Source organism: Hesperophylax consimilis, chromosome 20 (genome assembly GCF_061612785.1).
Source record: "Hesperophylax consimilis isolate HC1 chromosome 20, BYU_Hcon_1.0, whole genome shotgun sequence".
Taxonomy (NCBI): Eukaryota; Metazoa; Arthropoda; class Insecta; order Trichoptera; family Limnephilidae; genus Hesperophylax; species Hesperophylax consimilis.
This window is the reverse complement of record NC_142855.1, coordinates 22,884,565-22,899,344: the sequence shown is the minus strand read 5'-3', so window position 1 is coordinate 22,899,344 and position 14,780 is coordinate 22,884,565. Positions and strand designations below refer to the sequence as shown.

Here is a 14,780-nt window from a genome sequence, read left to right as displayed (position 1 = left end):
ATCTTATACACTAGAAATCTAAGACTAAATTTAAATGTAGGTATTTTAAACAAATTAATGTAAGCAGTCAACTTAAATAAGGATTACTATTTATATATAATAATATAATATTAACCTAAATTGCTTAAAATTATTGATTCGACAAAAACCATAGACAATAATAATTTTTCGAAGAAATCGTCGAATTCTATGGTGTTTAAAAGTCACACAAATCCACATTTTAACAATCTTTTCGCTAATACATATAATTATTACATGTGAGCAAAAAAAAAACGAAATTATAAATCAGAGGGAGATAAAAAATAGTACCTATTCACAGAAAATATTACTAAATTACTACGCCATTAATAAAAGTGGAACGATACACGCTTCAACAACGCATTGAAATTATTAAAATTCACTTAAGTGAATCAAATGCAAATCATCTTGAGTGATGAGGCCCATTTCCACCTCGGTGGCTTCGTCAACAAGCAAATTGTCGCATCTGGGGCTCGGAAAACCCAAGAGTTTTTATTGAAAAGCTTCTCTATCCTCAACGTGTGACTGTTTGGTGCGGTTTATGGTCCGGCGGAGTCATTGGACCTTACTTTTTCGAAAATGAGGCTGGAGCAACAGTTACGGTGAATGGATCGCTATCGAAAGATGATTAATGATTTTTTACGGCCGGAATTGGATGGTATTGATCTGGACAACGTTTACTTTCAACAAGACGGCGCTACGTGCCACACAAGCAACGAAACCATTGATCTTTTACGATTGAATATCAAAATAACACCTCTTATTGGAAAACCCTGTAGAAGAAAAATTCGGGGACATCATCATAGCATATCACAAGCATGACTTCCATTGATATGCTTGGTGTAGCTCTGTGACCAGCTCAGATCAGTTGGGGGGCTCCACCGGGGGATGACCCTGTACAAATCGTTTGTGAGCCCCACTGTTGATTTCGGCAGCCACCTTTGGTCTGGAGCCCCAAAACAAAAACCTTTGACTCTGCAGAAACGGGTGGTCAGTTTGATAGATTCTCTTAACAAACTAACTGCAATCTTTAAAGCGCAGTCGTCAGGTAGGTATACTGTCCTTGTTTTGACCGGTATTACAATGGAAGATGCTTCGAGGAACTAGCCTCATTGATCTCTTTGGCACCGGTGGATATTCGGAAACGCGCGTTAACATTTATCACATGAGAATGGATCGTTTCTACGACAGCTCGACTGCGCAACGATTTGCCGGCCTCTGTTTTCTCCCTCCTACAAATTCACTCCTTCCTCTCCACAACAGCATCCCTAAAAATGACATGATCATGAAACACGATGATCTCCTGTGTAAAGTTAATGTAAAAAAAATGTGAACCAAATACTAGAGTAAAGTTGTAAAAATAAAATGAAAACAGTTTACGGTTTCTTTCAAGAACGTAACAGGCTAAAATTGACATTGACAAAACAGAACGCGATGAAAGATGTTATTTTAGGTTAGTTTTGTTGTTTTCTTCAATGTTCTATTTTGTAATGGAGCCAGTAAAAAAAATATACCGACATTCACCCCGCCCTCACCACCCGGTGGTTCATATAATGCTACGTTTACATAAGCGAGCCGAACTGTCGAACTGAACCTCAACTTATGCGAAAGGAATGAAGCAACCGCAAACGGCGCGAAACGCCGCTTGCAGTTGCAGCGTTCCTTTCCCGTAATTCGTGGCTCGGTTCGCGTTTAAGTTCGCAAATGTATAATATATGTACCATTATAGTGGAATCATATTACAGAGACTGTACTGTAATATTATTTTTTGTATAGTGACCATTAGAATATTGCTATCCTCACTATCTCAAAACTTGATACATATCTGAAGATGTCTGACAATGAACCGGACAATCGAAATATACAGGACAAGTCTGCCGGCATGTTTGTGTAATTTTCTGGTAGTCTGGTATAGTTATGGTACGGTTGCTGCCTATAGAAGACGCATGGTCTTCTGGTAATGTATAGTTGTGGTACGGTTGCTGCCTCTAGAAGACGCATGGTCTTTTGGTTGTGTGCTGGTATAGTTACGATGCTGTTACTGCCTCTAGAAGACGCATGGTCTTTTGGTCGTGTGCTGGTATAGTTACGATGCTGTTACTGCCTCTAGAAGACGCATGGTCTTTTGGTCGTGTGCTGGTATAGTTACGATGCTGTTACTGCCTCTAGAAGACGCATGATCTTCTGGTAGTGTATAATTGTGATATGGTTGCTGCCTCTAGAAGACGCATGGTCTTCTGGTATAGTTATGGTACTGTTGTTGCCTCTAGAAGACGCATGGTCTTTTGGTCGTGTGCTGGTATAGTTACGATGCTGTTACTGCCTCTAGAAGACGCATGATCTTCTGGTAGTGTATAATTGTGATATGGTTGCTGCCTCTAGAAGACGCATGGTCTTCTGGTATAGTTATGGTACTGTTGTTGCCTCTAGAAGACGCATGGTCTTCTGTTAATGTATAGTTGTGGTACGGTTGCTGCCTCTAGAAGATGCATGGTCTTCTGGTAAGTGTGCTGGTATAGTTGTGGTACGTTTGCTCCCTCTAGAAGACGCGGTCTTGGTAGCCTGTGTCGGGGACGGCCGGCTTGGTGGGCGCGGCTCCCGGGATGGCGTGCGTCTGACGCAAGTGGGCGGGACGCCGCGGCGGAGCCAGGTACTCAAACATGCCTAAATAGAAACAAACAAATAACATTCTTTAGAAATTCGACAGTCATTAGATAAAGTAGTGTTAAATGTTTGAAATACTCAACCGGTTTTAGTCGAATAATCTTCAAACCCTCCGCTAGTTATCGGGCATTTTCCAAAATGCTATTTTTCGTACCAATATAATATAATAATAATGATTGGATTATTTGTATAGCGCCGTTTTTGTGAGAATATCACCTCAAGGACGCTTAACAACTTATTTTATGCATTTAATCTATTCCTATCACTTAGACTTAACTTATTACTTGTAGCTTATAACTAAGATTCATGTCTGGAGCCAGTGAGACTATGGCATCCTAAATTGGGGTATGTTGTGAGGTTGAAGGTTGTGGGGAGGAGAAGTAGATGGAGAAGAGAAATGTGCAGGAGTACGTGGCTATTCAGATCTGGTCATCATGGCTGAAGCCATTTCAACAAACGTTTCAGTTATGAATGGTGGTCTTACGCCAGGGCGATACTGAGAGTATCTTCCACTTTAAAACGTGCCGCAAGTATACTGTATATTATTTTAAATTAATAAATTGAGAAATAACATAAATTAAGTAAAAAAATGGCAACACCTTGAACATAACCTTGTAGCAGTTCAATTTTGCCCTGCCACTAATTTTTGTAACAACTGGCATGTTGTTTATGTGACGCATGCTTTATGGTACCTTCTAGAGAGAGCTCAAGACAGCAGCAACTTCAGTACTATTCGGGCAGCCAGCTGAGGGCGTCGTGACTACAGGGGAGATACGAGCGAGCACTCCAGTCGACAATCTTACGGGCAGCGATGACGCCATCAGCTTATAGAATTATTACACTGGTTATCGGATTGCATCGTTTCTAAATTTAACAACGCTTTATGCGTAGTTTGGCGCCCTTCACACGTTAAGTCAGGTCAGATAATTTTACGTCATCACACCAATGTCACACTTCAATGTAATTTAAATTCCGTCTGTGCGCTCAGTACTTCGTATTGACGCTCACCCCCAGAGATATAACTAATATTGTTGTTAAATAGAGATCTCTTGCTCTTTAAGTTGTTGGAATAAATGTAATATTGGATATCTTTTATTCTTACAATCTTCGCAAATTCCCGATGTTGGTTCCTTTAAGCTTTGACAATGGCGGCCCAAACGTGGCTTATTTGGAATTATTATTTCAGATCATTACAATGGCCCTCATCGTGCCTGTTACCTTTATATTTTCTGTTTCAACCTAACCTAAAATTCTACAGAGTGGAAGATAATCTCAGTACAGCCCTGGTGAAAGACCATCATTCAGTATTGAAACATTGCTTGAAATGGCTTTAGCCGTGTTTGGTTGATCAGCCAGATCTGAATACCCCATCTCCTTCCCCTTCCCACTACCTTCTGTCTCACAACATGCCCCAATTAGGGATGCCACAGTTTCACTGTCTAAAGCCCTCTGGGATCAGTTGGGACTCTTGAATCACATGAAAGCATTTTCCTTTGTCGTCAACAAATCGAACAGTAAAATTTATAATACATTTGTCTAATAAATGAGTTTTTTTTTTAATTTAGTTCATTGTTCAGACAAAAAAACGTCTAGCAAGAGCCATTTTTTTAAATAAAAAATTTTAATATTTCAAAAGTTAAATAATTTTATAACTAAAATACTCCAACCTTCTGATAGACTGTGCCAGAGGCCTAAAGGGTTAAAAAAAACTAGCTGACGTGTACCCGGTGTTGCTCCACTTTTCTCTACTTTCTATAAATATAATATCCATGTATTATACAGGGTGTATCGGCACGTACCCGACAAACTTTAACCAGCTATTCCTTAGCACATTTGGAGTAAAAAATGTTATGGACACTTTGCAAGTTTATCAGGAAACGGCCTGTAATCCCTTTTTTAGTTAATTATGATCTGGGATATTCCGGGATGTTCCCGAACGTTCCAGTACGTTCCAGTATGTTCCGGGATGTTCTGGAATGTTGTGGAATTCTCTCGAATACTCTCGAATGTTCTGGACTGTTCTAGAATGTCTAGAGGGCGAAACTTCCAGCCCTAATATCTTCAAAAGCACGCCTTTCAACCTGGAATGCATGGGAACCTTCTTCATGGATGGGGGATAGAAGGTTACCACACCATATAACTCCCTTGATCATACCGAGCAGATTTCAGACTTAAAGGAAAATGTAAATAAGGCTTGATGGAAAATAGGATATCGGAAAGGTTAATCTTAGGTTCTCTGATGATGGTCAACCTCCTACAGGAGTGGGCAGATAAAGAAGACCAGCACTCACTCTGCGTGTGCTGCGCCAGCATGGTGCCGAGGTCGCAGGGCATGGGATCCATCCAGAAGAAGTCGTGGTTCAGTGCCGTGTCCGAGTCGTATCTCCGCGCCGGGTCCAGCTGCAGCAGCTTATCCAACAGATCGCAGCCGTACGGATCCTTTACGTATGGCCGCAAACGTTCTTTCACCTGGAATATAATAAATTTATTAATGAATACCCTCTTTAGTAAGTGAAATCATTTTAAATCATAGCAAGATATTGCTGCCCCCACGCCAACGGCGTCTTGCGATCAGTATCGGAATTAACCATGCAAGCGAGCCCGCGGGCATAGCAGTTGATTCCATCCCTTCTTGCACGAAAGCTCCTAGCGACAAGTCGTGTGAAAGCTAAATTAATTGAAATAGTGATATTAAAGTCATTAGCTTTTAGCAAGAATCGAAGGATGAACTCCTGACTGGATCCTACTGCGAATCTGGCTAAATTACTAAAAATGCTGAGTCAGATTCCGATGTACTGCGGCGCATAGCCGAAATGGCCGCGATCGCACGCGCTTCCAACTGCCAAAATCGACATAAGCTGAAACCATTTAATCCCCCTTCACGTGCTTTGATAAAATTCAGTGCCTATTTTCTGTTTAATTCACCAGAAGTGGCGAGGAGTTAGGCGAGATTTAGTATAGAATCCATAAACCCATGTATAACCTTGAATTGCTCTGTGTAAATCTCCATTGATTTATGTGATGTATGGTAATAAGTTGGGAATTCAAGCGATAGATGGCACCAGTCATAAAGCTTACTCCAGAGTCCGACAGATGTCGCTAGTGTGTAGCAATTGCCTGTGGGGTATCCTTGTCAGACTTCAAGCTTCTAGAAACAGTGAATTACCAACCCTCGGGTAATGAACAGTGTAGCTAAATCCAGACTTATTTATTGTACGTAAATAAACGCAATTATTGTAAAGAACCTTTTACTTTATCAAGAGTTCCCAACACACTAAACCTGCAAGTAAAAGCAGAGATATAAAAATTTACAAAGCCCTACCATAATATGCACTTGTTAAATATCACTCTGTTGTCTTTAAAGATCCCCGTCCCACCCTGAATGAAGTAATCAGAACAACCCGGCCTGGGACAAGTCAATATCATGCCTTGAACTAGCTGTGAATTGACTCAGGTTTGGCTGACACTCAAACCTGCTTCCCGTCTTATTAATTAATCTTAACAGGAACACTCAGCATCCCTATGGGGCTCAGTAACAATCTTTTGTATCGATCTTAAGTAATAAGTACAGGGTTTTCCAATAAGAGGTGTTATTTTGAATAGCCCGCTATTTCGGTAGATATTACTTTTGAAGCTGTCATTTTTTGACATTTGACAAGTAGAAACTACGCCATTAATAAAAATGGAACGATACACGCTTCAACAACGCATTGAAATAATTAAAAATCACTTGAGTGAATCAAATGCAAATCATCTTGAGTGATGAGGCCCATTTCCACCTCGGTGGCTTCGTCAACAAGCAAAATTTTCGCATCTGCGGATCGGAAAACCCAAGAGTTATTGTTGAAAAGCCTCTCTATCCTCAACGTGTGACTGTTTGGTGCGGTTTATGGTCTGGCGGAGTCATTGGACCTTACTTTGTCGAAAATGAGGCTGGAGCAACAGTTACGGTGAATGGATTGCGCTATCGAGAGATGATTAATGATTTTTTATGGCCAGAATTGGATGGTATTGATCGGGACAGCGTTTACTTTCAACAAGACGGCGCTACGTTCCACACAAGCAACGAAATCATTGATCTTTTACGATTGAATATCAAAATAACACCTCTTATTGGAAAACCCTGTATTAGCCTAATTACATTTTCAGACAATTAATTATTGCTTAAAAATAATATGCTATCCTTTGTTCTATGCATAAAAATCTTGTCTCGTAAACATTAGGTTATCATTTAAAATAACAATCTTTTGTATTCGCTTAGTGATCAATTGAAGATGTCCGCTGACTCGGCATAATTATTTCGCTTCGTTAGTATTCTGGACAGTGAGGAATACATATGGTAGATAGTCCAAGAATTTCTGCACTAAAATAAATCCCCATATCTAGTATTACATAGTGGAATATGAAAGTTTATGAATGCAAGGAATTTGGGAGCAATTCCGAGTCGGTGAAAATTCTCATGTCCCATAATTAAAGCATATTCATATTATTTAAAAGAGTGTTCTTCAAAATTGCTGCAGTAACCATTTTAAAACATACCCATCTGAAAACGCAAGAATTTATTTTGTGTTCTTTCAATAGCTTGTCCATTGGTTTTAATGTGGGTTCCAAGAATGAGTTTCTCTGGGCGGCCACAAACAAACGTCAACATTTCATAGACAATCCACCAATTTCTATTTCCGGCAGCGATATCATCCCAAAGACAACAGTCAAACTTATCGGTGTCAATTTAGATTCAAAATAAATAGGACTGTCCGAAGAAACCTTCCTACAGAAGCAACAAAACTACTTATCAACTCTTACGTAGTCTGACATCTCACTGCAATGGGGTTTATGCCAGCCTTCCAAAATATCAAATTGACAAACTTCAATCAGTGTTTAATGCAGCAGCGCGGCTCATAACCGGGGTTTCTAAATATTCGCACATTTCAGAACACCTTCGTAACCTTCACTGGCTCAAGTGCCCTGAAAGAATCCAGTACAAACTGTGCTGGATGGTGTTTAAATCCATCAATGAAATGGCCCCACCCTACATCTCTAAACTATGCGTCCCGGAAAACACTCTGCTCTTAAACAGTCAACTCTTAGATCAGCAACATCATCAGCTGTAGGCAGACTGATGGAACCTAAGCGCAAGCCAAATACTAAGTTTGGTGATCGCGCTTTCGGAGTATCTGGGCCGAAGGCTTGGAATAAACTCCCTCCGGAACTAAGATCCATAACAAGTCCAACAGAATTCAGGTCTAAACTAAAAACTTACCTTTTTACGTTGTTATACCCTTAAATTAAATATACCATTCCTAAGAGAAAGTCCAATGATATCCAATTTTACAATTATGTTCTCAATCCTGTATCTAAATTTCGCTAATAAACAATTAGTTAATGTTACTTTAGTGTTAATCACAAGTAAGTATGGTACTGTATATTAACTCCATATATAGTTAGTAGATCATTGTCGAAGTGTATTATATATTAGTACAGCGCCCTTGAGGTTATTTTGCACAAAAACGGCGCTATATAAATCATCCAAATATATCATTATTATTACTCAAGTTGACTTCTAAAGGCAAAATATCAAACATCATTTAATTACTACACACAGAATACGATGAAATGAAAAGATTTTTTTTGCTGCTCAACTGCTCCCGACCGTCTGGAGCCAGTGAGACTATGGCATCGTCAATTGGGGTATTTTGTGAGGCTGAAGGTAATGAGGAGCTGGTCACCAAACATGGATATGTTATTTCAAGTATTGTAGGGTAAATTCTACCTTGCGTTTCTGTCCCTTGGGCAGTTCCATCTTGGCGTACAGACTGAGAGAATCCACTCCCGGCCATACGTCTGGCGTACAGCTCCCGCAAAGCTGCGAGATGAGCACCAACTGCTGCTGTTCGGTGGAGCCCTGCATGATAGGCGAGCGCGTCCAGAGCTCTGCCATGATGCACCCGGCGCCCCACAAGTCTACCGGGGGGCCGTAGTTGCGCTCGCCGAGTAGAAGTTCCGGGGGTCTAGGATAATGTTAACAATTATTCTATTATTTATTATCAAATTGTGAACAAAGGAATGAAAACACTAGGCTTCGTATTAAGAACAACTAAAAACTTTAATTCTTTACAAGCCATTAAACTGTTATACGTATCTCTAGTAAGAAGTCTAATTGAATATAACTTAGTAGTTTGGTCTCCATCTTACAAAATTCACATTAACAACATTGAGCGAATACAAAAAAAATTTCTACGTTTTATAAATTTTAAATTAAATATCCCTGTCGAAGACTAAAAATACAATTTCTTATTAAATACTCTAAAAATACATACATTAGAAGATAGACGTAAAATAAACGATTTAACATTCTTATTCAAAATACTTAACTCTAAATTCGACTGTTGTGAACTCCTGCAACTTATAAACATACATACACCCACAGTAACAACACGACAAAATACAATATTCTACAGCAGCACACATAAGCGTAACTACATTGCCCACTCTCCGATACAACGACTTCACACCATGGGAAATCATTACTTGGGTGAGGTTGGCATATTCAATACCAACTTGGCAAGTTTTGTGGATCATTTAAAACATTTATTTCAACAATACGCCTAAACACATCATGTAAACCTACAAATAGCTGTAATTTTCTGTTTTTGTTTCTTGTGTTTGTATGACTTGTTGCATAGCTTTTATCAAATGTAATATTATTCTTATTTTTTATGTTTCAAAGTATTTGTCAAATTAAAATTATACTACCAACCATGTTAAAGCGCACTTGAAGTGAAATGACACTAAACTGCGCTATATAAATTCCATGTTATTATTATTATTAAAGCCCTCTGGGCGTTAAATAAATAAATAAATTATACTAAAATAAAGTCGCTATCCGCGTCTGTCTGTTTGTGCGCTTAGTTCCTCTAAACAACGCAACGGATTTTGATAGGGTTTTCTCTATCATATAGAGAATTTCTTCCGGAAGGTTTGTATATATAATACATGCATGTTATATTTATAGAAAGTAGAGAAAAGTCTAGCAACACCGGGTACAAGTCAGCTAGTTGGTACAATATATACTTAGTGACTATTAAGATGTTCAATTAGCTATTTGACATGATGACTTATTTACTTCTAACTCAGTTTTGACGAAATATCACTTCTGGCAATAAACTGACGTATATATACACGTGATAATGAAGTCCCACGTACCTGTACCAGAGCGTGACCACTCGGTTGGTGTACCGGTTGACCGTGCCAGGCTTGGTGACGCTGAAGGCTCTGGCCAGCCCGAAGTCAGCCAGCTTCAGGACTCCATTCTTGGTGATCAGTACGTTAGCGGCCTTCATGTCGCGGTGCAGAATCTTGTTGCTGTGGATGTAATACAGTCCGTTCAGGAGCTGCTGCATCACCTGCCGATAAACAAACAATAAATCAGACCTTGATACTTTGTGAAACTTTTTTATCTGAAACACTCCCAAAGCCATTTCAAGCAACATTTCAATTCTGAACGGTGGTCTTACACCAGGGCGATACTGATAGTATCTTCCACTCTGGAAAGTGGCGCAAACATACTATCATAGACATATGAATATTAGTAGACCTGTATAGTATGCACAGACATAAGAATATATAGAGTAGAAATTAAAGGTGAGGGGTAAAATCAACTGTTGAAGAACGAAGGGGGTAAAGCTGACTGTGATTCGTCAATAAATCAATCTGACAGGATATAGGCATCTCGCATTATAATATCACCATTTAGTTCTTAAAATTAAAATCTGCTTTTGAATGAATAGACATTTTTACATGGGAGTGCAAATTACTCGCCACGTTATGAACTAATTTGCGAAGTCCAAATTCGGCAAAGTAAATTTCTTCTATTTTCAGAGTCGTAGTTAGTTTCAGAGTATTTAGTTAAGACACTTTTACAAATGTTTCATAATTTACTTACCCCAGTAAACAACGATGAGCACACTTTAGAATCGCTACATTGTGATGTGATAGTATATGTTTCTAAAACTGATCCATATAATACGGTGTGAATAAGCTTAAAATAAAGTAAAATAATGCTTACTTATGGAATGTAATACGACAATTGGGTTTATTCTCTTTTTCACATCTATTTTTACAAGTTTTCATATCACAAGCAACCATTTTGCCGTGTTATTTCGTAAAATGCCTCGACCATAGCTCGACGCTAGTTCGAACAAGAATGATGACGTCACATTCTCAAGATTCACGGGAAGCCATACGCGAGCCCAGCCGGCTCCAATGGAACCGGTATGGGGAGTGGGGATAATACGCTTTTAATCACTTAGGGCAGGTCTACTAATATTCATATGTCTATGAGGGTGATGCAAAACATTCATACAATGAACCGAGTCAGCGATCCTGCGGGTTCGATGTCCAGACGCTTTGCTCCAACCCGTGGAAGACGAGAACAAAGGAATCATCACCAATATAAGCGGAGGAGGACCTAAGTACTTGCATCATTCCACTCGCTTCAACAAGTCCGACTCGGCCTTACATTACTCTGCACGATCTAACACTCTGTACCTAATGATATAGACGTTATTATTTTCGTGTAATTAATTTGATTCAACAATAAATCTGTTAAATCTTTTACTGAGTTTCCTGACTATTCTCTTTGGCGTAGAGAAGCATCCAACTTCCTACAAATGAAACAAAACAAAAAACGTAAAAGATCATTGTGAAATAGAATCACAAGTCTAAATTAAAATGGCATTGATATGTCGTGTCACTTCGCACAACGAAACCACTATACTCTTAGCTTCGCACCCATTATCTTTGGATACTGCGGACGGTCGTTTCAAACACTTATTTTAATTATTGAAGACAATATTAGCGATTCCTAAACAAAATTCTGAATCTGGAGATAGGGTCCCATTAGCTCAGTTGGTAGAGCGGTGCCACGGCAAGGCAAGGGTCCTGAGTTCGAGTCCTAGATGTGACTGTATCTTTATCTGATCCATAGATCTACGAGACCAGTACAGTGCGCCCAACTTCTAAGAGGATTGACTTTGGTTGATCACTTAATACAGATACAATGGCTACATACCTTCTTGATCTCGCCGAGGTTGAACTTAACATTAACGTTGGACAGCAGTCCCGCCAAATCATGCTCACAGAAATCAAACACGAGATAAAAGGTGGATCTGTATTTATTGTGAGCCGTTGCTTTCGTGCGGCAGATTTCAATCAGATTCACGACGTTCTCGTGCTTCAGCAGCTGTAAAATCCTTATCTCTCGAAGAGCCGTGATGGGAAAACCTTCTTTCTCATTATCCATCAAAACTTTTTTCATAGCAACAAACTTCTTGCTGCATTTCTTCTCTCGAGCTTTAAATACTTCTCCGAAGGTGCCTTGTCCAATTTTCGCGACTTTTTCGTACTTGCAGGACTCATCGCAGAAGGGGAAATCAAAGTCTTCTATGTATTTTTCCTTTTCTCGGAGGCTCATCAGCGTTGAGGAGGCGGCCGGAGGCTCGGGGCCCCCTGAAGGGGCGGCGGGGGGCACTGTGGACTGAATGGTGCCGCTTTACATGGACCACAATCAGAGAAAGATAGTTATTATTATAATAAATGCCGAAATGGCGCAAATTGAAATCGCCGACGGCTACCAAACGTCAGAAGGAAAACTCAACTGACAACAAAAGGAATAAAAACACTCCATAGACAAGATTTTATGCTTGATTGTTGAGTTACATATTTAGCGGTCAGGTGTTATTTTGTCAATGGTACCTATTTATCAATTGAATTATGATCGTACCTTTTGCTCTTTATCAAAATTTTCCGTTTCACATTTTTTTAAGGATTAGCGGACCCGGCAGTGCGTGGCTTATTTATGGGTTTGATATTGTCTTTCTCGGGCGTCCCCGACTTTTACCATTCAAAACATTCCTAGCACTAATAAAGAGTCTATAGTCTATACCAGGGCTGTCCAAACCACGGCCCGCGGGCCGCATGCGGCCCGCGGTTTAGATTATTGCGGCCCATTGAACCTTTTTTTAACCGACTTCAAAAAAAAGTCCGGAAACAGGAATTGATTTTTTTAAGCTCCTCGCTGAACGTTTCCCGAAACTGACGAATTTCGGGCAAAAAATGGGCTCGATGATGGGCAGTACCTACCTTTGTGAAAGTGCATATTTAACAATGAAGTTTATTAAATCGAAATACAGGTCTTCATTGACAGATACTTCACTTAAACATGCACTGCGCCTAGAGGTGTGAATAACGGTTCTTTTCCGATACCTAATATAACAAATAACACCCCAACCCAATAACATAATATCATACCTGTTATTTAATAACATAGTATTCCGAGAATTTGGATTAAGCTTGTAGATACGTAATAACGAACGGCATCGTTATTCGTTGCTGGGGCCGAGCGGCCGAGTCGATAATCAAATATTATATTCATATTAGGGCAGGAGAGGAGCATAGAATAAATAATGTTTATAATTTGATGATTTTTATTGCTTTGCACTTTTCTAGTGACAGTTAGGTTTCATATACATTATGAAGTACATAAAATTGTTGAATTAATTTTGAATAAATACCTCAAATAAAAAATATATATTTTTACCACTGGAGCGATTACAGAAATAAAAAATATTCTCCTTGATTGCTTGACGTTCCTGCGCGAAAAAATTTCATTCCACATTAAAAATATCTAACCGCCGAATTTGAATATGGAGACACACAAAACTGATTAAATTGATATCTAGGCAATGAATCCAACTATATTTAATCATATATTTTTAGGATTTAGCTATTAAAAAATTAACAACTTTTTTGTAGTTATTTAAAATATTGCATTTTTCACGTAACATGGCGATACTGAAAGTACCTATCTACCATTCTTGAACGTGCTGCAAATATACCATATAGGTACTAACGAATTATTTAAAACTAATAAATATTGTGAAATTATACAAATTTATCAAATAAAATTTACTTGCGCACGCCGTAATTTGAACCCGCGACCTCCGAATTCGTAGCCAAGGATCGTAATCTCAATCTCAACGGCGAAACAATGAACAACTATTTTGTAGTTATTTAAAATATTGCATTATTCAAGTAACATGGCGATACTGAAAGTACCTATCTACCATTCTTGAACTTGCCGCAAATATACCATATAATTATCAAACAATACTTCGTATATCTTCGGTGATCGGGAATTACCCAAATTACGTTCTTACCTTCTTAGAACTTGGAACTTCCAAGTTCCAAGAAGTTAACATTATTTCATAATTTTGTTATTCCGTTCCGTTCGTTATTCGTTATTCGAATTATTTAGTTATTCAGTTATTTTACAAGTCAACCGTTCCATGTCAGAACGGTCGACTTACAAAATAACGGGAAGTTATTCAATACTATGTTATGCGGTACTAGAGTAACAGGTATGCCATTATTTGAAGATACTATGTTATCCATACCTGTTAACGTTATATTAGTCACACCTCTAACTGCGCCTAGCTACCACTAGTATTGAGGTTGATGTTGACAGAATTGTAAAAGACAAATTAATGAAAAAGTAGATAATAAAATAACGATATTACGTATTATTACCAGTATTTTATTTTTATAAATATTTTGCGGCCCACCAATGTATTTAGTCTTTTTTATTGGCCCTGGGTCCCATCTAGTTTGGACACCCCTGGTCTATACATATGAAAATTGCCTGTTATTTATCCACTAGCTTGCCCTGCATTTTAACAAAAACAATCAGGATTGGAACAACGGCCGATAATAAAATTTAAAAAAACATGAAAACAAATTTTTCTTCATTTTAATAATAAAAGTTTTTTAACATCATGCGAGATATGAATACCATTTTTATTGTAGATTCATTATTTTTCTTTCCATTGATACCAGAAACGGTTTTACTATAGTCTATGAAATATTAAAATAGTCAAAATAAATATATTAGAAAGCTTTCAAACCTACAGCATTTTGAATATGTTTTACTGTAATTATTTGATATTTAATTTAGCCAAATAGTCGTACAAAACTGCTCATTTTCTCAACAATAAAAAAACTGCCCAAAAAATGGACACGTGAAAACGTTATCGACAAAAAGA

The 14,780-nt window shown here is 38.5% G+C and overlaps 1 protein-coding gene across 2 annotated transcripts; it reads right to left on the bottom strand.

Annotated features, from left to right (window-relative positions):
- Positions 1-1,744: 1,744 nt before the first annotated feature.
- Positions 1,745-12,332, bottom strand: LOC149414365 (cyclin-dependent kinase 9-like). Of its 2 annotated transcripts, XM_089643699.1 has the most exons (5): positions 11,753-12,332; positions 9,886-10,085; positions 8,453-8,690; positions 4,974-5,151; positions 1,745-2,682 (listed from the first exon to the last, which is right to left on the bottom strand). In XM_089643699.1, the coding sequence occupies exons 1-5, from the start codon at positions 12,152-12,154 to the stop codon at positions 2,558-2,560; spliced, it is 1,143 nt and encodes a 380-aa protein (XP_089499825.1). In that variant the 5' UTR covers positions 12,155-12,332; the 3' UTR covers positions 1,745-2,557. The 2 variants fall into 2 exon arrangements, with proteins under 2 accessions (XP_089499825.1, XP_089499826.1); XM_089643700.1 differs by lacking the exon at positions 4,974-5,151.
- Between the last annotated feature and the right edge of the window lie 2,448 nt (positions 12,333-14,780).

Excerpts from the sequence above, each read along its gene's own strand:
- LOC149414365 (XM_089643699.1), bottom strand. The coding sequence starts at position 12,154 with ATGAGCCTCCGAGAAAAGGAAAAATACATAGAAGACTTTGATTTCCCC. Across the intron at positions 10,086-11,752 it reads ACCTCGGCGAGATCAAGAAG|GTGATGCAGCAGCTCCTGAA; the intron begins GTATGTAGCCAT and ends GTTTATCGGCAG. Across the intron at positions 8,691-9,885 it reads GTGGTCACGCTCTGGTACAG|ACCCCCGGAACTTCTACTCG; the intron begins GTACGTGGGACT and ends ACATTATCCTAG.